General features: G+C 36.5%; 1 protein-coding gene across 5 annotated transcripts in view; it reads left to right on the forward strand.

The window, feature by feature from the left end:
* PGM2L1 (phosphoglucomutase 2 like 1) overlaps positions 1-20,526 on the forward strand; it is a 49,453-nt gene extending 28,927 nt beyond the window's left edge. For 4 of the 5 annotated variants that reach the window (XM_059132737.1, XM_059132767.1, XM_059132745.1 and 1 more), the window contains 10 exons: positions 1,256-1,339; positions 7,884-8,077; positions 9,005-9,194; positions 9,510-9,607; positions 10,273-10,453; positions 12,868-12,961; positions 13,499-13,628; positions 13,859-14,048; positions 17,653-17,786; positions 19,572-20,526. In XM_059132737.1, the coding sequence (XP_058988720.1) occupies positions 1,256-1,339; positions 7,884-8,077; positions 9,005-9,194; positions 9,510-9,607; positions 10,273-10,453; positions 12,868-12,961; positions 13,499-13,628; positions 13,859-14,048; positions 17,653-17,786; positions 19,572-19,674 (1,398 nt within the window). In that variant the 3' untranslated portion in view covers positions 19,675-20,526. Of the gene's footprint in view, positions 1-1,255; positions 1,340-7,883; positions 8,078-9,004; positions 9,195-9,509; positions 9,608-10,272; positions 10,454-12,867; positions 12,962-13,498; positions 13,629-13,858; positions 14,049-17,005; positions 17,254-17,652; positions 17,787-19,571 lie in introns of those variants that run through there. The other variant, XR_009344484.1, reaches the window with a different exon arrangement.
* Positions 20,527-26,126: the final 5,600 nt, after the last annotated feature.

A 26,126-nucleotide genomic window follows, 5' to 3' on the forward strand; every position in this document is an offset into this window, starting at 1 on the left:
GAACATAATGCAAATAAATGTGAAGGCTTAGATGAAATTAGCCAATTTCCTAGAATAATTGATACATCAAAACTAATAAATAGAAAACCTGAAGAGACTTATAACCATTAAAGAAATTCAACTGGTATTTTTTTTTTTTTTAGTCTTCTCAAATTAAAAATGGCAGGTCCAGATAATTTTATTGGGCCAGTTTTCCCAAATATTTGAGAAATAGATAATGTCTCTATAAACCATTCTAGTGATTCACTGGCAATATACTGAGTCGTTCAAAGAAGTGAAAGAATCACTAAACAATTAGCTCTAATGAATGACAGAAAACAGGAAGGGTTCAGAAATCTAGACCATGTCTGTAGGATTCTGCCATTGGGTTGCCAATTCCAAATACCATCAATTCCGGTATGTTAGCCTTCCTCTCTCTTTACAGGTAGATTTACTCTAATATGTAGGGAATATATTTTTAGCAGTCCTCCTTGGCAATTCTCTTTGACTAGCTGCAGAAGAAACATCTTGAGGAAGGACTCAGACCAGGTTTGGATGGTTATGAGCCAGTCTCTGAATCATATCATCAGGGGAATAAATTACTCTGGTCAGACCTGGATCTTTTGTTCCCTATGGCCAGGAGAAGAGAAATTAGAAGTGATGGTAGAAGGGGTAGGAGGGATATTCTAGGCTGACAAATGGTAACTACTACAGAGAAAAAGGGAAATCTAACCTGGAAATTAACTTTGGGAGAGAAGATGGTGACTTGACCTGTATATGTCATATATATATGGAATATATATAAAGATCTTCAAATTGGAAGTCAGTAGGCCTATGTTATTCTACTCTTGAATCTTCTCCCTTATGATTTTATAGTGTGTAAAATGTGTTAGATTAGGTGATTCCTAAATGAACTCCCAACACTAACATTTTTAAGATTACTTTCATAATTCATATTTCCAGAGTCTGGCATATAGTAAGTGTTCGTTAAATATCTGTTAAATTAAAAAAAAAAGGAAAAGAAAAGTTTATAGGGCTAAGGTAAATTAGACTAGGAGGAAAAAGCCATTCAGTCTAACATCTAAGTGGCTACTGGTGACCTAACAGTTAGATGGCTTTAGCTATATCCCAGCCATTGTATCTGGAGTTGATTGTTGAAGTCATAGGCTGTTTATGTCTTAATGCCTTCTCCTATTACTTAATCAAGGTTATTCTTATATCAAATGTGTAAGTAGCTGAAAAGCAAAATGGAATTATGGCATTACTGTTTTTTCAGCCATATGCAGTCCAGGAGCTCAAAGCAGTTGCAGGTGTGATGATTACTGCTTCTCACAACCGCAAAGAAGACAATGGATACAAGGTAAACCTGGGACTCTGGATATTTGCTTATTTCACAGTTCTTATTTTATCTGTTTATTTGTTTATTTATTTATTTAGATTTAGATTTTTTTTAAATATTTTATTTATTTATTTAACACAGAGAGAGAGATCACAAGTAGGCAGAGAGGCAGGCAGAGAGAGAGAGAGGAGGAGGAAGCAGGCTCCCTGCTGAGCAGAGAGCCCGATGCGGGACTCGATCCCAGGACTCTGAGATCATGACCTGAGCCGAAGGCAGAGGCTTAACCCACTGAGCCACCCAGGCGCCCTAGATTTAGATTTTTAAAAATAATATATGCTGAGTATATTCTCATTGCTGAGGAGCAGGCTTAGATGTTGGGGACAGGCAGATAAAAACATGAAGGCCAGCCCTCAAAGGATGTTTTTCCCTAATGACTTTTATTACTTCTCAATGTGTATGACTATGAAAATCTCTTCAGTGGTCTTTTTGCTTCTAGTATATTCCTGCCTTTGATATCCCCATCCTATCCCCAAATCCACCCCGTCTACCATTTTAGAAACAAAGTCATATTGTACTGAGAACTTAAAGAATGAATGAGAGTTGGCAGGAGGAGAGCAAGAGAAACTTGATCTTACTCTCCTTTCCCTCCAGTCTTATACTGGGACAAAGGATCCATGTGATGTGTCAGCTTCCATGGCAGAAAGCAGGGTGGAGAAGGGTGAAGACTGGCAAGAGAGGATACAGCACATTATTGAGCCAGTGTCTGGGGTTCCTGGGTGATGAGTGCATGACCTTATATTTGTTTTTCTTCTTGTATGGGAGGTCTTCAGGCACACTGAGCTCTGTTTTACTGGAGAAAAGAAGATTTAATACTAATTTGAGATTTGGGCCCTGGCTAGCTACCATGCACAGAGGCAAAGAAGAAGCATGATTAATTCAGTTGGGGACATACTATGTTTGAGGTATTTGTGAGCCAACCATGTAGCAACATCCTGTAGGCAACTGGATATATAGCTCTGTTGCCTGGGGGAGAAATCTAAGCTAAAGTTACAGATTTGGGGGTCATGATATATATTAGGACATGTAAGATGTAAGGGTATTTGGAAGTGTTTTACTTGGATATGTGGCCCAGAGATGGTATATAGTAAAAAACAAGCCCAAAAGAGATCCCTGGGGAATACCAACTTCAAGGGAAGGAAGGAAGTGCAGGAGATAGGAGAAAGACCAGAAGAGATTAGTGCCATCAAAACCAAAGTGAGAAGAAGAGAATTGCAAGGAAGAAGAAGTCAACTGTTGAAGAGAGCTGAGAACCCAGATCTCTCCTCTGACATCATATGAGACTCCTAAATCCATTAGGATGTCTAACAGATATTTCAGAATTAGTGTCTCTAGAATAGAGGTATTAATTTCCCCTACAGCCTCTCACGTACATGCCCCAATGTGTTCCTTTCCCATTCTTCCCCATCTCTGTAAATGGACACTACCACTCACCCAAACAAAAAACAAAAATTATTCTCAATTACTACTTTCCCTTCACTCCTAACATTTCACTCACTAACAGGTTTTACAAATTCTATATCTAAAATGTATGTTGGAATATGTTTGCTTCTGCTCACTTCTACCTCCACCATTCTAAAACATGGTTATCTTCTATCAGAGATACAGCATCATGGCTGGTCTCTTCCCTGCTCCCATTGTTCTCCCTAAAATCCATTTTCCACCATGCAGCCAGATGATCTTTGAAAATATGAACAGGTCATGTTACTTCCCTGCTTAAAATTCTCCAGTGACTTCTCATTATCCAAATAAAATCCAAGCTCCTTACCTTGAGGTTTACAGAATCCTGCCTACCTCTCCAGCCTAATTTCATTCATTCCTCTTCTGTGCTCACTGTGTTCTAGTCACACTCCCACTTCTTCCTTTTCCTTTGTCTGCCAGTATACCAAGCCCTCTCCCATCTCTGAGCCTTTGTAAATGGTTTTGGCTCTGCTTGCATTGCTCTTGCCTTCATCTTGCGGATTTGTTTATTTTTATCCTTCAGGTTCCTGCCCAGATGTTATTTCCTTGAAGAGACCTTCCCAGGCCACCTTATCTGAAGTGGCTTCCCTCAATGACTTTCTCATCATCTTGTTTATTTCCTTCACAGAGCTTATCGCTGTCTGATGATCTGTTTTCTTGAAAATGAATTGTTTTCTTTATTGAGTTGTTTGACCTTCTCCAACCCTGTTCCCCAATATAAACTCATGGGTGAAGGGCCTTGGTCTGTTTTGATGTTCATTGCTAGTGAACATATTTGTCACATAGGAAAGCCTCAAAGGTTTTTTTTTTCTTTTCTTAAAATATACACACAAGTTAAAAAGGATCAAAGTTAAACAGTGTATAAAGTTAAACATAAAAAGTATCTCTCCCCATACCCCATAAAAGCCCTATACCCCTTTTCAGAACCAAATACAGTTTCTGGTTTTAGTTTCCCCCCAGCACATGTAATCATATGTGTATTTGTCACTCTCACTCCCACATTTTTCCCCCCATAAATAGCAGAGTACTATATGGAGTGTTCTGCACCTTGCTTTTTCACACAACAGTATGAAACAATCTTAGAGATCATTCTCTTAGTCAACTGATAGGGAGATAGGTCTGCCTCATTCATCTTTAAAAGTCTATGTAACAAATCCTGATTTATTGTATTTTATTTATTTTTTTAAAGATTTTACTTATTTATTTGAGAGAGAGAGAACAGGAGAAGGGCAGAGAAGAGTAGAGGAAGAGGGAGAAGCAGGCTTCCTGCTCAGTGGGGAAGAGAACACATGGGTTGGGGGAGGGACAAAGGGAGAGGGAGAGAGAAAGAATCTTCACTCATGCAGACTCCATGCTGAGCATGGAGCCCAATGTGGAGCTCGATCTCATGACCCTGAGATCATGATCTGAGCCAAAATGAAGAGTGGAATGTTTAACAGACTAAACCACCCTGCTCCCCACAATCCTGATTTATTTAAGCAATCCTCTGTTGGTGAACAGTTCATTTGTTTCTAATCTTCTGCTATTTATAAACAGTGCTACAAAGAGTGTTCTTCTACATATGTCTTTGTTCATATGTGTAAGTAGATTTATATAATCAGTATGGAATAGTAGTTAGAACTTGGGTTGGGTTTAAAACCTGACTGTAGGATACTTGGGTGGCTCAGTAAGTTAAGTGTCTGCCTTTGGCTCAGGTCATGATCCCAGGATCCCGGGATCCCGGGATCAAGCCGTGCATTGGGCTCCCTGCTCAGTGGGGAGCCTACTTCTCTCTCTCTCAAATAAATAAATAAAATCTTTAAAAAATAAAGAGGCTCATTTCTCTGTACTTTAGTTTCCCCATCTGCAAACTAGGGATAATAATAGAACCAAGGTCATAGAGTGGGAGTGAGGATTAAAGGAGATATTGCAGGAAAAATGCCCAGTGCTCAATAAATGTTAGCTGTTGCTTGTATTTTTTTCATTTGCTGCAGTGTCCAATATTGTAGCCACTAGCCACCTATGGCTATTGAACATTTAAACTATGACTAGTCTGAATTGAGGTGTGCTGAAAGTATAAAATACACACCAGATTTCAAAGACTTACTATGAAAAAAGAATGTAAAATATTTCATTAATTTTGTATTGATTATATGTTGAAATGATAATATTTTGGATATATTGGGCTGTATGAAGTATATTACTACTAATTATGCCTGTTTCTTTTTATCTTAATGTGGTTACTAAAAGCTTTAAAATTATGTAAGTGGCTTGCATTTGTGGCTTACATTGTATTTCTATGGCATTGTTCATCTATATCATAAATTTCTAGAAGTGAAACTTTTGAGTCAAAGCAGTATGAAAGAAAACTTGTCACTCTTTCTTTGAGGTGGTTGTACCAACTGCTACTCTCCCTAACAGCGTAAAAGGGTCTTTATCCCATACCTCCCATATTACCATTTTGGTCTTTGCCAATCAGATAGATGAGTGTTATGTTTAATCTGTACCTGTTTTAGGAGTAAGGTAGACTGTCTTTTCATTTACTTGCATTAGATTTGTTTTCCCTTTCCGGAGATGTCTGTTAAAGGTTTTGTTCATTTTTCTCTTTGATTATTGCTCTTTTTCTTAGTGATTTGTGGGAACTCTTTATATATAAAAAGTAGCTCTTGGTCATCAAATAAACCCTATCATCAAAATACCTCAATATTTTGCAGATATTTCCCCCCATATCATGACTTTATTTATATTTTTCCATGCATGATACTATTATATTTTTTCCATTTTGGGGAAAAGGCTATTTTGGTATTTTTATTGGTATCATATTTCATTTGTAGATTAATTTAGGAAGCTTCAACATGTTTATAATATTTATTGAGTCTCTTCATTCATTAACAGGGTGTATCCTTCTGTTCTTTCAAGGCTTCTATTATATACTTTAGTAATATTTTAAATATTTTTAATAGGTCTTTCATATTTTAATAACTTTTTTTTTTTAAAGAGGGAAAAAACGGGATTGTGAGAGGGAGGGCCAGAGGGAGAGGGAGAGAGAATCCACACTGAGCATGGAGCCCAAGACAGGGCTCCATCTCAAGACCCTGAGATCATAATCTGAGCTGAAATCAAGAGTCAAACACCTAACCAACTGAGCCACTACAGACACCTTTCAAATATTTCTTTTAAAGTTTGTTCATGGATATATTTTGTTGCATGGATTTTTCTGTTACTATATCAGATAGGGATACTTTCTGCTACAGATTTGGAAAACTTATGGGTTTTTCTGTCAGTTTAAGCTGATAGGAATTGATTTCTCACACATGAAGTTAAGTCCAGGGTACATGGCTACTAGCAGGATTCTGTAGCTCAGTGTTGTTGCGCCTGGCATCTCTTTGCAGGTTTTTTTGGCCTTTCCTTCAAGTGTGAACATCATAGAATGGTTATACCTCTAGGCATCACATCCATATACAAAGGCAAGAAGAAATGGGCAAGGACAAAGGCTAAGAGTTTTTTCTCATGTTTTATAAATTTTCATGGTGAACCTTCGGGGCCTATGGATAGAATCTTTTTTGTGGCTTGGGATGTGGGAACATCACTCAGAGCAGTTACTGGTTTTGTTTTGTTTTGTTTTTTAATTTCTTTTTTTTTTTAAGATTTTATTTATTTATTTGACAGACAAGAGATCACAAGTAGGCAGAGAGGCAGGCAGAGGGAGAGGAGGAAGCAGGCTCCCTGGTGAGCAGGGAGCCGATGCGGGGCTTGATCCCAGAACCCTGGGATCGTGACCTGAGCTGAAGGCAGAGGCTCTAACCCACTGAGCCACCCAGGCGCCCCTGTTTTTTAATTTCTGCAGGAACCAGGAGTTTCACTGACTGGGAGCAATTTCTATATTAACTGAGATCTCAGATTTGAAAGTTTTTAAAAATACCCCAGAAAACACATCCTTCCTCAACACCTTTCTGTAATAATGGGCAGGACTTCTATTCTGTATTTCCACTGATCGGGGATGGGGGGAGTCTCAGGTCTCCAATTTCCTACCTTCCACATGAGTATTACAACTCAAAACCAAATAAATAGACAGTTCCCAAACTCCAGGCAGTCACAGCATCAGCTCCACAACCTTATATCACTCTGGTTTTCCTTTTTTCCCACTGCCTGGAGTTTTCCCTTTTCTTCTTCTGAACTGACCTATGCATTTTAGATAATGCTTTTCTAACAGTAGCTAACATTTCAAAATGTTTATAGAGTGAGAATTTTCAGGTCTTCTTGTCTACCATCTTGTTTGGCACAGAGCTTAGTACATAGTACATATTCAAATGTATTCTTCTTTCCTTCATTCAGGAGGCAGAAGAGGGTAGTCCTGTCATATATTTGGTAGAAGTCATTATGGATATTCTCTAAGTGTCTTCTAAATTTGAAATCCTATGAATTCTAAAAATACACTTTATTGATTTGTTGTTGTTGTTGTTAACTGTTCCTAATGTCTTGTTAATTGAAATACTTGGCAAACTGACAGCTTAATGAAATGTATTTTCATTCATTAAGTACTGAAAACACATATGCTGAAAAGTATATATAATAATTAATATGCTAATTATATTTCCTGATATAGACACTGTCTGATATGACATGTATTCTACTTTAATTTACATCTGAAAAGTAATTTCTTCTTTATTACAGAACTACTTAATGCTAAAATTTTATAGTATGAAATTTTATGGATATCCATGATTTCTTAGATTATCTTTAGTATATAGTTATAAATCTAAGAGTATGATTGGCTACTATGGCATATGCATATTAATATGTTATCATAATGATGCCCTGATTTTATTTTAATTGTACTCTTATTAAAGTACACTTCTAAAAATGAAAATAATACATTATCCCTTTATTGAAGAGTCCCTGTAGAATCATTATCATGGACATCCTTTGGTATTAAATTAGTCCCATGTTGATATTTTCTACTTAATTAACTTGGAACACTTCTATGTAAAGCCAAATATCTCTACTGTAGCTAAAAATATCTGGCCAACATTTCAACTACTTATAGCTGTATTTACCTATCATCTAGGTTTATTGGGAAACTGGTGCTCAGATCACATCTCCTCATGATAAAGAAATTCTGAAATGTATAGAAGAATGTGTGGAACCTTGGAATGGTTCCTGGAATGATAATTTAGTGGATACCAGCCCACTGAAGAGAGATCCTCTGCAGGACATTTGCAGGAGATACATGGAAGATCTTAAAAAGATATGTTTTCACAGGTATCCAATGGAAATACAGGGATAACATTACCATATAAGAAGATTAACAAATAAAGAAAAGAAACAGGGATAAAGATGTGTTGGCTGTTCATTATATTAAAAAGATAGCTAAATAGTACCATTCATCATAGTTAAAAGGTGGAAATAACCCAAATATCCATCAACTGATGAATGGGTAAATAAACTGTGCTATATCTATACAATGAAATATTATTCAGCAATAAAAAGAAATTCTGATACATACCACAACATGGATAAACTTTGCAAACATGCTCAATGATCGAAGCCAGTCACAAAAGACCACATATTATATGATTCCATTTATATAAAATGTCCAGAGAAGGCAAATCTATAGAAACAGAAACAGACAGAGGGTATATTAGTGATTGCCTATGGCTAGGAGGAATGGGAATGTTAGGGGATGGTGGCTCTGGGGTAGAGTTTCTTTTGTCAATAGTGAGAATTTTCTAAAATTGATTATGGTAATGGATGAAGAATCTATGAATATAGTAAAATTGAATTGAATTGCACACTTTAAATAGATGAATTGTATAGTATATTAATTACTAATTGTATAGTATATTAGGGTATATATATATAGGATATATATAGGGTATATTAGTATATTATAAATTACTAATTGTATAGTATATTAATTACTAATAACACTGTTAAAGTTATAGCTAAATATATGTATTCTCTATACGAGATTAAGAAATTTTCTCTAAAATTTGTTTTTGCCTTATTTCCATATTTTCATAACTATTCCATAAATAGCTAATGCTATTGCTAGAAAGCTGCTGGCTTGCTGAATATCTTTTCTTCATCCAAAAAAATAGATTTTAGCTTCTTCTCTATAGCTGATTTTAATTTTACCACAAGTACCAAGTTTTATGATATCAATTGAATAACTCTTTTCCTTTACAGGGAATTAAACTCAAAGACCACCTTGAAATTTGTACATACATCTTTCCATGGGGTTGGACATGACTATGTGCAGTTGGCTTTTCAGGTGTTTGGTTTTAAGCCTCCAATTCCAGTACCAGAACAAAAAGATCCTGATCCAGACTTTTCTACTGTTAAATGCCCAAATCCTGAAGAAGGAGAATCTGTGCTGGTATTTTTTTTCCTTTATTTAAATTATTATTAGTGTATTAAACTTTATCAAATAAACTCATTGACAATTCAAAGATTACTTACAAAGGCAGAAACCACCTTCGTTGACATAATTTAATTTCTATTGGAGCTATATATTCTGTTTTATTTGAAATCTCTTTGGTGGATATCCCTACTTCTAGGCTTATTTACTAAATTTAGTCAAACTGTATTCATTCTAAAATTGATGTCAACTAACATAGTGCCCACAAGTAGGAGTATTAACATTGAATTTAACATCTGGAATACAATCTGGTGATTTGGCTTATTGTTTCAGGAACTTTCTTTGAGACTGGCAGAGAAAGAAAATGCCCGAATTGTGCTAGCCACAGATCCTGATGCAGACCGGCTGGCAGTGGCAGAACTTCAGGAGAAGTAAGTAAAGCCTGTTATTTAATTAAAAGCTTAAGCTTTGAAAAAGAGGTTTTGATTTTAAGTCTTACAGGCTCATTCAAAATAATAAAAAAATAAGAAAATAAATCTCTTGTTAAGTCCACTATCCAAAGATAACCCCTAGGTATATATTTTGACATTTCCTTAAGACATATTTGTTTTTATAAAATTATTATCATGCTACATATATTTTTCTATCTTGTTTCCCATTTGATATTGTACCGTGAACACTTTTTTCAGTCCTTAAATATTGTTTAAAATATTATAAAAGGACATGATATCCCAACAGATTGCTTTATCAATATAATCATTTTCTAATCTTGGTCCTTTGGATTGCAGTGTATTTTTGCCCTTATATGTTGTGATAAATGTCCTTATATAGATAGGACATCATATTATAACTTTTCTTAGATTAAGTAAGAGAACAAAAGTTACAGTGTAATAATTTTTCAACAGACATTGTTGCCTTTTCTACCCTAAATTCACCCATGGTGAGCTAGAAATAATCCTAAACGTTTTCTCAAAAATCTCGTATAATAGCTTTTGGATTTTCGTACATGAAGGATGGTAATTTATATGTCTAAGTGTCAAGAAATTTTAATGAGCAGTTCTAAAAGTCTTGACTTGACTCTTCGTTCTCTCTACAGTGGTCACTGGAAAGTTTTCACAGGGAACGAGTTGGCAGCTTTGTTTGGGTGGTGGATGTTTGACTGCTGGAAGAAAAATACATCAAGAAATGCTGATGTGAAGAATGTTTATATGTTAGCCACCACGGTCTCTTCCAAAATTTTGAAGGCAATTGCACTTAAAGAAGGATTTCATTTTGAAGTAAGAACAGAGAATATCTGCATGCTACTTTTCTAAATCAATTTCTATACATTAAAGCCACTTCCCCACCAAAAGGAACTTGTATTGATTTGATTTAAAATCCTCCCCTTTTTTCTAGTTATGTTAACACTTGCTTAATCTTGTGACAGTTTAGACACCTTGAGTCAAGTCCATCCATCCAGTATGTGAATTTCTGGAACTGAGATAAGATATTCTTTTAAAATTGCATTAATGCTTATTATTCTATACAACAAAATCTGTTTGTTTGTTTGTTTGCTTTTTAAAGATTTTATTTATTCATTTGACAGACAGAGATCACAAGTAGGCAGAGAGGCAGGGAGAGAGAGGAGGAAGCAGGCTCCCCACAGAGCAGAGAGCCCGATGCGGGGATCGATCCCAGGACCCTGGGATCATGACCTGAGCCGAAGGCAGAGGCTTTAACCCACTGAGCCACCCAGGTGCCCCCAAATCTGGTTTTCATACTTAGAAAATCTGGCACCTAGTGACCTCATCAGTAACATAAACTCCATTCCAAAAAATAATCCATTCCATTCCAAAAACTCCATTCCAAAAAATAATCATGACCATTATTTAGGCTCTTCAAGTTCAGTCTTAAGAAACTTAGTCTTCTAAATTATAAGTTAAGACCTAATGATTCTATATCCAAAAAACAAGAAATAACTCTCAGCACAGATCATTAACTTTCGTGAGCCTTAGAGAGTTAAGCTAACAGTTTCTATAGCTTCTGGGATTGATGCCAATTAAATTGCCTTTCCTCTGTCATCTTTGTCAAATATCAGTGCAGATGTCACCTCTGGGCATTTTTCTTGAGCCACAGCCAAGCTATAGGTCTTAACAATAATTGGCTGAATTAAAAAAAAAACCAATTATATTTGTTTTAATGAAATAGAACTTTCAATCTCAGGCTTAAAAAAAAATACAAATACCAGAGTGCCTGGGTGACTCAGTCCATTAAGCATCCAACTCTTGATCTCAGCTCAGGTCTTGATCTCACAGTCGTGAGTTCAAGCCCTGTGTTGGGCTCCACATCCAGCACAGAGCCTACTTAAAAAAAACAATAGGGTTTCTTAGGTGGCTCAGTGGGTTAAGCTTCTGCCTTCGGCTCATGTCATGATCTCAGGGTCGTGGAATCAAGCCCTGCATCAGGCTCTCTGCTCAGTCTGGACCCTGCTTCCTTCTCTCTCTGCCTTCTTGTGCGCTCTCTCTCTCTGTGTCAAATAAATAAATAAAATCTTAAAAAAAACAACAACAACAAATTGCTAATGAACAGAAATTGAAAATTTATTCAAGCCTAAGATTTTGAATTATGGTAATGTTAACATTTTCCTCATTAATATTTATGGCAAAAATAATGTATAATGAGCACAAAAGAGAACATGATCCTAAAGACCAGTATTATAAATTTGCTTCCTTGTGTTTTTTGTTGGTTCTGGGGATGGCAGCAAAGGTTTTAGCTTTATTTTTTTTCCCACTGAGGAAGTAGAGAGGTAAATTGGGAATCATTAAGTTACTAATGGCGAGTTCTAGAGTCAGTGTCTATCACATGCTCTTTCTGTTGACTCTACAACAGCTCATGTCTTTAAAGTGAACAGTAGCTTATAAGATGAAAAGTCCTTGGACCTAATTACAAAGAAGGGCTGGAGGGTATGTGCTATGATGAGTGCTGTGAAGTGTGTTCACCTGGCGATTCACAGACCTGTACCCCTGGGGCTAAAAATACATTATATGTTTATAAAAAAACAAAAACAAAAAAAGAAGGGCTTAGTAACTTTCTTGGTTTTATTTACTCCATGGTGTTATGGTAAGGGACACCTGGTTTAAGCATGCGCTGTGATAATGATGAAAGTACATCATTAAAAACCCAAAGGGGACTAAATCACAAGCTTCATAGGTTCTCTTATATTGTACTTATAATACAGACCCAAAGACAGTTTCTGAGAAGCAGTGTAGGTGAATCCTGGCTCCATCTCTTATGTACAGCATAGTCTCAGGCAAACTCACTGAGTCTCTGAGCCTGTGTTTCAGCAACAGAGTTTTTATGAGCATTAAAAGAGACAATGACATAAAGCGCCTGTTAATGATGCTTGATGAATAGTAGATAATCATAATAGATGTATTTATGTTACTCTGTGACTGTCTGGATCCCCATTTACAGATGTTGGATTCTATTTGGTGTCAGTCAGCTATTTCTGTGCTCAATAAATAGTAGGTTATCAGTCATGGCAATATGAATCTGAGCACTTCCTGGCTATGTGCTTAGTATGGTATAAATCTGTGTGGGCCAAAAGCCATTAGAGAAGATCACTATGAAAGTGTTACATGCATTTAGTGAGAGGTCTTTCTATATGTCTATGAGGAGTCACTTACTTAGAATGGCCTTCTCTTCATTTCAGGAAACATTACCAGGTTTTAAATGGATTGGAAGTAGGATAAAAGACCTCCTGGAAAATGGGAAAGAAGTCCTTTTTGCATTTGAGGAGTCAATTGGTATGTAGTAAATATTAAAATCTTTAAAATTTGAATGAGAGCATATTTTAAAGTGTAATTCTGTGGAGAGGAAATTTTGTCTTCCGGTTTTGTCTTTTGAGTTGTAAAAACCACAGAGAACTCAGAAATATGTAGATGCACTTTTTGTTGGGGGGATTTGGGGGGAAGACCCTTAAAAGTACCCTAAGTACCTTCAGTATCAGTGGGCTTCATCTGTCAGTAGGCTCTTAAATTCATTGGTTCTTCTGAAGAAATGTAAAACTATTGAAATTATTTTAGGCTTAAGTTTTCCCCTTTTTAAAAAATGTGTTTTAAGGGGCCCCTGGGTGGCTCAGTTGGTTAAGTGTCTGCGTTTGTCTGCCTTTGGCTCCGGTCATGATCCTGGGGTCCTGGGTTCGAGCCCCACCTTTGTCCTGGCTCGTGCTCAGTGGGGAGCCTGCTTCTCCCTCTCCCTCACTCCTCTTCCCTGCTCCTGTGTGCTCGTTCTTTCTCTCTAATAAATAAAAATCTAAAAAAAAAATGTGTTTTAATTCTTAGGTTTTCTGTGTGGCACTTCGGTTTTGGATAAAGATGGGGTGAGTGCAGCCGTAGTTGCTGCCGAGATGGCAGCTTACCTGGAAACCATGAATATAACACTAAAACAGCAGCTGATTAAGGTCTATGAAAAGTAAGTTCTGTTATTATGAATTTCTCTTTTCAATTGCCAAACTTCTCATTTTGGGGGCCCTCCTTTTAGCTTTCTAAATTTGGTTTTCGAAAACAGCCAGTCCTTTCTAAAAAGTTCTAAAACTGAAGTAAAGACTGCCACTTCCTACTTAATACTGTAATAGGCTTATCTTTATACTTTCCTGAAGAGTTATCTGAAATCTGACTTTAACACTTTAAATCTTTGTGCAGATATGGTTATCATATTTCAAAAACTTCATATTTCTTGTGTTATGATCCAAGTACCATCAAAAGTATATTTGAAAGGCTTCGCAATTTTGATTCTCCAAAAGAATATCCAAAATTCTGTGGGACATTTGCTATATTGCACATACGGGATGTTACTACTGGCTATGACAGCAGCCAGCCTAATAAGAAATCAGTAAGTACCCCCTTTTTTTTTTAAGTTTAACGATTTGTAGTACTTTGTACTATAATAAAATAGTGGAAGTTAAAGCCTGTGAATGTCTTGAAACTAGGATTCATTGTTTTTCTTCAGAGCGGTTATAATCCTACTAACAGGCTCCCTGCCTCTGATCCTGTCCTCCTCTCTCCCCAAGTGTATGCTCCTCCCTGGGAGGTGGGAAAGAGAATTAGACAAAAAGAGAAAGGAACGGAGAGAGGGAGAATGTGTGATGTTGAAGATAAAGTCTAAAAGCCTGTCGTTTCAAAGCTCTCCATTACACCTATTTGCAACTTCCCTTTTCAACCTTAGTCCCTACACCTGCAGCCAAATAGACAACTTATAGTTTCTTATATGCATACATTTTTATGAAAAATTTCTGTATTTGGGAGCACCTGGGTGGCTCCATTTGTTAGTTTTCTGCCTTTGGCTCAAGCTATGATCCCAGGGTACTGGGATCGAGACCAGAGTCAAGTCAGGGCTCCCCACTCAGCAGAGAGTCTGCTTCCTCCTCACCAACCCCCTACCCCTGCCCTCCTCTCTCTGGCTATCTCTCTCTCTCAAATAAATAAGTAAAATCTTTAAAGAAATGAAAATAAAAATATCTCTGTTTTTGCTCAAGCTATTTCCCCAATCTGCCTCTCTTTCCTCTGCGGCAGGTCCACACCTTAGCCATTATTTAAGACTTCAGGCAGATATCACCTCCTCCACATACCCTCCAGGTCCTGTAATTAGATATCTTCCTCCTGAGGTTTCATTATATATTGTGCCTTCCTCTTGTCATTTATCACTTTCTATTTTATTGTTATCATCGTGTTGTGCATGTCAGATCCATTTCTGACATACCTCCGTGCCTGTCAAAGCTCCTGCTTTTGTGGTAGGTGCTCAACAAATATTTAAACACCATAAATTGGGACACCTGGGTGGCTCTGTCTTTAAGCAGCTGCCTTCAGCTCAGGTCATGATCCCAGAGTCCTGGGATTGAGCCCCGCATCAGGCTCCCTGCTCAGTGGGGAGCCTGTTTCTCCCTCACACTTCCCTTACTGGTGTTCCTGCTCTTGCATTCTCTCTTTCTGTCAAATAAATAAATAGGGACACCTGGGTGGCTCTGTTGGTTAAGTGTCTGCCTTCGGCTCAGGTCATGATCCCAAGGTCCTGGAATCAAGTACCACATCAGGCTCCTTGCTCAGCAGGGAGCCTGCTTCTCTCTCGCTGCCTCTGCTTGCCTCTCTGCCTGCTTGTGTGTTCTCTCTCTCTCTCTGGCAAATAAGTAAAATCTTAAAAAAAAATTAAAATTAATAAAATCTTCTAAAAAAATAAATAAATGCCATTAATTGCTAATCATATGTATTTGGTTATTGTTAGGATTATTAGACTAAATTTCCACTTATAATGTTCTGATGTTGTCCCACATGCTACAGGCATAATATATTTTGGAATATCTGTCATTTCTTTTTTTTTTTTTTTTTTTTTTTTTTTTTTTTTTTTTTAAATATTTTATTTATTTATTTGACAGAGAGAGATCACAAGTAGACAGAGAGGCAGGCAGAGAGAGAGAGAGGGAAGCAGGCTCCCTGCTGAGCAGAGAGCCCGATGTGGGACTCGATCCCGGGACCCTGAGATCATGACCTGAGCCGAAGGCAGCGGCCTAACCCACTGAGCCACCCAGGCGTCCCATATCTGTCATTTCTTGCATAGAATATAGCTCATATTCCTTTTATGTCTATTCATCTAATCAGCAAATATTCATTCCCAGTTGTTGGTATCTATTTTTCTGTCTTTGTAAACTACTTGATGAGACAAACCAAATTTTTTGTTTCTTTTTATTTCAGTAATGTTGTGCTTAGGAGTAGTTCTTGGTGTGATGCTTTTTTTCCTATTAACCCCCTTTAAGGTTTAGGATATTCCTTATTCAAAGTGCTTTTCTGTCTGCTCTCCACAGATGCTTACAACAATTTTGTAAGGCAGGTACTACAGATATTGTTAATTTACCCCAGCGGTCACATAGTGTCAAAGACCTCCTGAGTGTTTTCTTCACACTCCAGATTGCTCTCTGTGTGTTCAACAGGCATTTATCAAAGCCCTTGTAGGCACACTGAGAAGGAGCAATGACAAAGCCACTGTTTCTGCACTCAAGAGGCTAGAGGGGAAATGGAAGTAAGCAGGGATTACTTTACAAAATGAAACAGACCGGGGGTGCGTAAGGTGCCATGGAAGAGCATAGGAAGGACCCTTGCTCAGATCTGGGAGCCTTACAGAAGACCTTCTAGAGGACTTCTGTGAGCTGAGTGTGAGTAAGAGTTATCCAGATGTAGGAGGAACAGTGGGTATTTAGGAAGGAACAGTGGGTATTCAGGCAAAGGAAGCACCAAGTGCTAGGTCTGGAGGTAGGAAGGCATGTTCTCCTCCAAAAAACCACCAAGAGTTCTCTACACTGTAGTGTGGAGTTCGAGGAGGAATGGCACATACGGTATGGGGGTTAGAGAGAGGCTAACTCCCAGAAGTTCAGTTATTTTGCTGTTTCAGGAATCAGGATGAGAGATGATGGGAGCCTGAATTAAATCTATTAGCAGTAGTGGTAGAGAAAGTTGGACGAAATTGAGTTAAAGACTAGAATAGACAAGACTTGCTAGTTGATGGTCTGTGAGTGAAAAAGAGGTGAGAAGGGTCTCTGTCTTAAGCAACTGGTGTGTAGTAGTACCTGTAACTGAGGGAGGGATTTCAAAGAAAGGATCAGGCTCAGACCCTGTTGAAAGGCACCACCTCTGTCCTAGTACAACCCCCACAGTTCCCCCAAGATACCTTCACAGAAGGAGTACTAGGATGAATCCGTGTGTTCAATGTCAGTAAAGATTCATCTCCTTTTTTAACTTTTAGGTAAAAAATATAAACTTTTATTGTACCCCAGTCAGTGGATTATTTTGCCTGCCCTCTAGGACACATGCAGTCTGCTTTGGAGACAATTGATAAACTGTCTATGAAAGTGCTTCGAAATTGTAAAGCCCTTTGCCAACGCAGAGGCAGTTTGGACTGTGATACATAGACCTGGCTCCAACTTCTCGCTCTGCCACTTTAGCTGATTACCTTGACCAGGTCATTTACTCTTTTTGAGCCATGTCAGTAAACTGGCAGTAATATTTACTCTGGAAGATTGTTGCTGAGGCCTGGAGATCATGTGTGTAAGGTATATAACCCAATGCCGTATTATTATAAATGTTTAGTAAATGGCATATTTATGAATTATTGTGTATATAATCTTTTGTGTTTTGTAATTTAAAAAACAAAATTTTAATTGTAAAAAATACATAACAAAATCTACCACATGCAGTCCGTTGGTGTTAACTCTGTCTACCTTGTTGTGCAGCAGATGTCCAGAACTTTTTCATCTTGCTGAACTGAAACTCCATGCCCATTAAACAACTCCCCACTTCCCCCTTCCCCTACCTCCTGCCAATGACCTTGTACTCCTGTTTCTATGAATTTGACTCCTTTAGATACCTCACATAAGTAGAATATATTTTACAACTCCTGAAAATGAAAAAGGTACCGAGTGTAACTAAGCCATTATTCACCTTGTGCATAGGTATTGCCTGTGAGTAAAAATAGCCAAATGATTACATTTACTTTTCAAAATGGCTGTGTCGCTACTCTTCGGACAAGTGGGACAGAACCAAAGATAAAATATTATGCGGAGATGTGTGCATCCCCTGAGCAGAGGTGAGAATTGACTTTTAAAATATATATACTATATATTTAGATTTGTATATTTATATATATATATAGGCTCTATTGAGATTAAATTCACATACTGTACAGTTTACCCATTAAAAGCATACAGTTAAGTGGTTTTTAGTATATTCAGAGTTGTGCAAACATCACTACACATTTTTTTTTTACTATATTCCATGTTAGAACATTTTTATCCCCTCAGAAAGAAGCCCCATATCCATTAGCAGTCACTTGCCATCCCCCTCCATGTAGCCCTCGGCAACCACCAATTTACTATCTGTCACTATCAACTTGCTTATTGTGGGCATTTCATATAAATGGAATCATACAACGTATGGCCCTGTGTGACTGGCATCTTCTACTTCGCCTGATGTTTTCAAGGTTCATCTGTTTTCAAGGTGCATGAATCAGCACTTAATTCTTTTTTTTTTTTAATTGTTTTCTTGGCCTAATAATATCCTGTTGTATAGATACAACACTTTTTTTTTTTTTAAATCCTTTTATCAGGTGGTGGACATTTGGGTTATTGCCACATTTTAACCATTACAAGTAACAGTGCTATAAACATTTGTGCACAAGTTTTTGTGTGGACATGTTTTCATTTCACTTGGGTCCATATGTAGATGGAGAATTGCTGGATCACATGGTAGTTCTGTGTTTAACCTTCAGGGGAACTGCCAGACTGTTTTCCAAAGAGTTGGACCATTTGGGAATTGAATTTCAAGATTTTGGTAGATTTTTATTACTGGGAAGGTTCTGTGAGCTTTAACTGTTATGCTGAACCTAAAGAAATGATCAACAAATAATTTATTTTCAAACATTCATTTCATATATCTAATATGATTTGACTTAATCTGCCCAATTTATTTCCCTTTAAGAGTCTGAATTGTCACTAAATTAACTTTAATAAACATATTCAAAGGTCATTTACACTTAAGCATTGGTGGTATAGTGGTGAGCACAGCCACCTTCTAAAGCCTATTTACACTTATTAAAAGTAGTACCTTCTATAATGTTGTCACTGATCAGTATATTTTTGGGAAAGAGATGCTTTGGAATTGTCTTCAGATTCCAAGGTACATTATTTTGTATGTCTCTAAACCTTTGCATTTAAGAGATTTTTATTTTCTTTTGGGGGCAAAAAAAGGATGTCCTAAAGTCATTCAGAGTAGAGTTTAAAGGAAACCAAATTAGGGTAATGCTATATTTGGTTGAAAATAATGGATGATTATTAAAGTAATAACAAATAATCATGGAGGCAGTTGAAAAGAGGCTTTCCTATACATGTTTTGGTCAACAGCAGTGATGACTTTGAAGCACATATTTGTAAATGTGTATTTATTTCTTAAGCATCTCATTTTTTTAGTCCCATTCCCCTTCTGTATCTGAGTCATGCTGTATCATCCCATAACATCTACTGAGTATTCTTCAAAGTATCAGGAAGCCATTTTAGTATAAGGCCTGGTATTGGTGTTCTGGACCATTAAATTGCCTGACCAAGGAGAAAAATCTAGATATACCGAAACTCATCCATGTATCATGTAACAAGGAACTCCCTTTAATGCTGTACAACTTAAGTTTGTGATCATGGTGTTTTCTTGTGTGTGATTCCTGCCCCCGCCCCCAACTTTGGTCTTGTTTTGTTTTAACGGAGTGAACTTCTTTTTGGTTTACAAAGTGTTTAAGCATCCCCTTTTAAAAATTATAACAATTTAAACAAAATTTAAAGTGGTAAAAATCAAGAATTTCAAAACTCCCCATCTTTCTCTTCAGTGACACTGCCTTCCTAGAAGAGGAATTGAAGAAACTCATTGAAGCTTTGATTGAGAATTTTCTTGAGCCTAGTAAAAATGGACTGATCTGGCGTTCTGTTTAGTGCACACCAGTACGCCATGACTTGGCACCGGCACATGGAACAGAACAACCAGGAATTCCATGCATTGAAGTCGTGTTAGCATTCTCTATCTCATCTGGTCAAGTATCTTTGCACTTTGATTTTCTTTCTTTCGGTGGGCTGATGAAACAAACTGTATAAGTTCGAAAGGAAATGATCTGGAGAGAAAGGATTCGAATTTTTTCATAATCTTGAACAAATGTCATTGCATTAAAAGTATTCTAGTAACACATTGTTCTTCCTTTAACAGAAAAAAAAAACAATACAAAAGTGAGTTTTCTTATTAAAGTGTGATTAAGCTTAGTTCCGTATTGTACTTGTGTATAGCACGGTTTTTTAAAAAGGTAGATAAATGTTATATAGTTGTTGAATTAGCTAAGGAAATTAATCTATAAAATTGACAAGAAAATGGCATTGCTCCCAGCATAGTGTGGCAAAGTATCATTATTACATCATAGGTATTAACTTACAAAGTAGAGTATTTGAAATTGGGCATTTCTAGCTTAGAACAGATGTTACCATATGTGTTTCAGGTGCTCTTGGTGCAGTGTAAATTTATTGTATGTATTTAAAATTCTGACGTTTACTGAATATGAAACAATAGTGGCAATGCTCCTAGTGGCTTCGTTCTTGTCAGATTTCTTAGTGCCTTCTCAGGGTATGTTATGAATTAAAACAGTGTTCCTGCATTGACTATAATTTAGTCAGTTAATTTTCAGACAGTTATTTCAGACCAAACTATATAGGTGCTTCCCCTCTATATCAAATCAATTCGCCCTCCTAAAAATCTTATGAATGTAAATGAAAATCTTAATAAAATCAGATTCAAAGTAACTGTGCTTAAGGATCTTCTTGTAAGAATTAAGTGCAATAATCACAGCCTTCAGGTAGAGAAAAAAATCCGAACTGAGAAAGGAGCTCTTAATTTATTTACAAATTTAACTTTGGAATTAAATTTTTGTAAGTAGATTTATTCCTTTACCAGATGAAATAATGCTAATTTTACTAAGAAATATAATATCCAGATTTTAGATGTTACCAAACATTAAAACTACATGTTTTAAAACTAAAGTCCAGTTTATTCTAATATCTTGCTGGCTACTATAGAATTTCTGATCTCAATAGTATAACTTATCTTTTTCAATGTGGAAAAAATTTTTGCGTATTTCTTTTCAAGTAGGCTCCATGCCCAGCATAGAGCCCAATGTGGGTCTTGAAGTCATGACCCTGAGATCAAGACCCAAGCTGAGATCAAGAGTCGGAGGCTTAACCAACTGCGCCACGCAGGCGCCCCTCAATGTGAAAAAAAATTTTGGAAGGTCACTTTTGGTTGATTCTCCAGTCTTCTAAAAATGTCTTAGTAGAGAAGTATTATTTAATTTTCTTAAAGTGTATCCTGTCCTATACAACTCAGCAGAATACATAAACACATGTGATATAGCTAAGAGGTAACAGTAACAAGGCCTTGGGTGTAATCATACTAAACAAATTGCTAATGGGACATAACTGGTATTAGAGTATTTATTTCCTAAATAATAATAATAATAATAATAATATAACATTTAAACTAATTAGACTATTTAGTAAATGGTATGGTTTGTTGCAGCTTTATTAGCTAACATTTGTTTGAATCCATATAGTGCAAATATAATTTTCAAATTATTGTATTGCCACTATTGTTAATTTGTTCCTTCCTTTTCTATAGTTAGATCCCATATGACTGTAGTTAATAGACAGCTAAGTAAGTGTAGAGCACCATACTTCTGAATGACTTTGTTTTCAAAGGCTTTGTACTGACGAAGAAATGTGCAGACTTTTTTGTTTTATTTGCTTTTAAGAATGTAGAATGTAATTTTGGAGATAGCCTATATTCTACCAAGTAGTATGAACAATGCTATATATATGAAAAGTATGTATATTTGGCTTTAGTATCTGTTCCAGTGACCGAAGAACAAAGGGGAGCTAAAATGATATGCTAGCACATTCATAATCGCTAAAGCCATGCCATGATTGTCAGTCTATTATAAGGAGAACAGTTTTGAGTGCTTTAATATAATGCAACATTTAAGTTATCTTAATTAAGGTGAAAAGTTATTAAAGCCTAGATTCTTACCTCAAAAATTTAAAAATCCAAATTTAAAAATCAACAAAATATTACAAATGTTCTAAAGTGTATAGATTAGGGAAATTATTTGATTCTAGCCAAGCTCTCAAGTCTATCTTAGCATGATATTTAACATGAACTTGACACAGTGGTGTACAGTTGCCTAACGGTAAATTTAGTAACCCAAGCTGACCAGGAAAGACAGGAGTGCTCAACTGTAGATCTTAGCCTTGGGCTCTACAGTGTTTAACTTTTTCTTTACGAACAGTATCTTGAAAATGAATCCATTCTCATTCAGTGTGTAGATTAAAACTGGGCTTTTCTAGAGTTTTGGGGGAAAGGAGAGAACTAGTCTGGCAAGATCAAAGCATACATTGAAAATAATCAGTAGAAATAAACAAACAGATCAATAAGATGGCACAGGAAATGCTTCTTTTTTTTTTTTTTTTTAATTTTTTATATACATATATTTTTATCCCCAGGTCTGTGAATCACCAGGTTTACACACTTCACAGCACTCACCTTCTTTTGAAAGGTAAACTGAGAGAGCTAAAAGTAGGGAATAAGCTGGCTGTGGGCAAGTTGTTTACCCATGTGTATTTGTTATAATGATGAACAGATAGTGAACCTTTTGTTTCCTTTATTAACAACTACTATAAAGAGGCCAAGTTTTTGAAGGTGAGAAAAAGTACCCCTCTTACTGATTCAATTCCTGCTAGGATGTTGTGTCTTAGGATCATATGGGAGCTGGAGAAGAGAAGACATAGCATAAATAAAACAGAATACTACAGAGATTATGAGAAAAAGTTCAAAGAATTCAGATCATTTAATTCTGGAGGGGAGAAAGCTATTAAGGTAATTTAATAAGTCTTAAGTTGTTTGTTGAATCTTTTCTTAAAGGACGCAAAGTAAGAAGTAATATGGCAAACTTTTCTGTCTTCAGTGAGGACAGAATAAAAGAATAAGGACCTTTTCCAAAAAACTAAATAACAAATTTAAGATTAAGGGATATACTAAATGTCTTTTAAAGGTTCTATCCAATACTTTTTTTTTTTTTTTAACTCAGGTTGGAACAACAATGATGTCATAGAGAGTACTGAAAGTAACATTTGAGTTTCACTCCATATCTAGAAGAATTTAGGTGCTTGCTTCAGCAGCACATATACTACAAGAATTTAGCTCATGAGAGGTTTTGTATATGTTAAGTAGTAGTTGCATGAGCGCAGTCTTCATTCATTGCACAGAGACCAGCTTGGATATTATTTTTTATTTAACCGGGCGAATTAAGTGAGACTTGAACACCATTTTGTTCATCTTGAAGAATGTATAGCATTATAGGATATTTGAGGGTTTTGTTTCAACTCTATTGTTATTTGGATGTAGTAACTTCAGCAGACAGAAAGATTCTAAGAGATTGGAAACTTTGGGGATATCCTTATATAGGAAATAGGGCTCCTGTTTCATAAGGAAGTTGCTTCTGGAATGGACACAACAGAGATATTAGCTGGAGTTTAATGGAGAAATTGTTCTATGAACTGCTGCTACTGGTATTTCTTTCCAGTGTTTTCCACTGATGTTTATGATGCTTGAAAAATCCAAATTTCGCTTGGATACATTTATTTTATGCCTTTTTCTCTCTACCTCCCTCCTTCCCCAGGTGCCCTCCTACATTTTGTTACTGTGAAAAGCTATTGCTCTATTACCTCACTGATAAGAAATCTTAACTGTATTCATCCAGATTGCTTTAAGCTGATTCATAAACTATGTTTTTTTTTTTACTTATTTTGTTACTATTGTGAGAATATTTAAAACATTGTAAGAAGTAATTTTAAATCTATTTCATAGCCTTTTTTGGTCTGTCTGGATACTACTATATGCTAATTTATTATGGCCTTTTATAATTCATTTGTTTTTCTGAGATTGCTCTAGAAAGTGATGAGGAAAGAGTCCGACCAGTCGAAATGGATGGTCAGTTGAGCTCACATTTTATTTCAGGTCTCCTTGTACTTGGGGCATCCAAAGCACAAAATTTTAGGAAATCTTTTTTCCCTTTTGTCCCCCAGAGCATCTTATTATAAGCCATAAGAAGTCCAAGTGGAAAGAAGAGAACCTTTCATTGCAGGACTTGACATGGCATGACTTTCTTTAGTTCCAGTTGAAAACCAAGTTAGTTTTTACTACTGGCTACTTTAAAATATTAACTATACTGTTATGTTCATTAAGCCATCTTTTATCTTTGTTAAAGACCTTATACCTTAAAAAGAGGACATATAAGAGTGAGTTAAGTGACCAAGCTAAGGGCACATGGCATGCTAAAGTTTGCTTTGCAAATTTTGCCACCAGCATAACCCTAAAGTAGAGGAACATGACGACTATGTGTGGGCCCAAGCCCAAACTCTGAAGCAGTCTATCGCTCATGAAATTTCATGTTCTATCATAAAAATGGAAGCTGAATTTTGCATTCCCCATAATAAAACTGTTTCAATGTAAAAATGATTCCTCCAGTCCTCACGGAAGCAGGTGCTGCTGGAAAGGAGCTCTGTGTTGATCATAAGGCTGCTCAGTGGTCTCCCCTTCCCCACCTCAATTGCCACATCTGCCTGGAGGTACACACACCAACCTTAATGTGAGAAATAGAAACACAGAACATATCTAGCCGGTTCCCTACATTTTAAAAGCTGAACTTTGAAAGTCTTACTGCCAAATTAAACTGACCTGAAACAGTTACGTTATCACTGAACCTCATTTTCAGAAGTGTTGGCCACTTTGTTTTCATCCATTCACTGGCATTCCTTGACTGAGAAGGAGCATCTGACTATCAGCTCCCTGAGAGCAGAGATCATGTGTTACTATTTTTCATAACCTCCCCCACCCCCGTTATAGTGCGTGTTATAGAATGCTTAGTTGGCGACAGTAGGAATTAGGGGATTGTATCTTAAAGCAGCTAATAGTTTAAGAAGCAATCAAAAATGTTAATTTTCTGATTCCGTTTTTTAAACAAATCTCATTACTGAAATTTATAATAAATCATCTTCATTAAACATGCATACCCTTAAATACTCAGCTTCTTTTGAGAGAGCAGAACATATTCCTGTTTGGAAAATTATATGTAATGCCTAGTATTTTACACTCATAACAAGGTGTTGGCCTAGTAGGCTAAGAACGTACCTATGTAGACTTAGTATCACTGGGTATAGGTGCCACTTTGAGCCTCCTACTGCTGCCTTCCAAGTGAATCACAGCTAATTTGATACAATTTGATATATTTTTGTCCACTGTTATGATTCATCATACATCTCACAAGAGGCACTCAAGCAAGAGTCTGCATCTGTATATATGGTGAGGCCTTCTCGTTTTAGGCAAAAATAAACTTTGTATACATCACCGAATATGCCAGATGAAATATATGCCGTTAAGAATGAATTATTTTTCTGACTATGTAGCAGTAGATCAAAATTGTGCTCTTGTTTTACCTGTTCTTGTCAATATTTTCTCTTTTTTTTTTTTCCGATGAAAACACCAGGGTGTATCATAAGTACTGCCTGTGAGAATTTGCACTTAAAGTGTTTGTGTGTGGATTTCTTGTGGTTTTAGCCAAATGAAGTGTTATCAGTAATAAACAGGCCTCTTTATAGGCATGAGTTTCTGCGTAATTTTTATTATCTTAGTTACTGTATGGTTCATAGAGTTTGCTATCCAAGTAGAATATGTTTTTAAAATATATACATGATATACAGAATCTACTTTCAGCCTAAATGAATCTTCTAGTTTAATATTTGGTAAATATGTATTGATTAGTTCATCGGAAGTCCCAGAAGAAGGGGCACCTGGGTGGCTCAGTTCGTTAAGTGTCTGCCTTTGGCTCAGGTCATGATCCCAGGGTTCTGGCATCAAGCTCTACATTGGGCTCCCTGCTTAGGAGAGAGTCTGCCCCTTTGTCTCCCTCTGCCTCTCCCCTTCCCTCACTGCCCCTCCCCTCCATGTGCACGTGTGCACTCTTGCTTGCTCTCTCTCTCAAATAAAATAAAAAATAAAATAAAATAAAGAGAAAGAGCTAATATTAAAGTCCTTTCCATTTTATTTTTGCATTTCATTCCTTCAGTTGACTTAATTTATCTACCTGTGTTAGCATCAGCTAACATAATAAGAAGCTAAATATATATATTATAATAAAACCTGTTATTCCCCATCTTTCCTCCCTGTCCTCCCTAAACTAACACTTCCTCATTTCTGTTAGTGATGTGACCGTTGTCCTATCTTTATTTTCCTCTCTAGTTCTGGTTCTAATCATTAAATAGTCCAGTCTTGCGTGCAGTTTGCTTTAAATCAA

The sequence above is a fragment of the Mustela lutreola genome, chromosome 1, assembly GCF_030435805.1.
Source record: "Mustela lutreola isolate mMusLut2 chromosome 1, mMusLut2.pri, whole genome shotgun sequence".
Lineage (NCBI taxonomy): Eukaryota > Metazoa > Chordata > Mammalia > Carnivora > Mustelidae > Mustela > Mustela lutreola.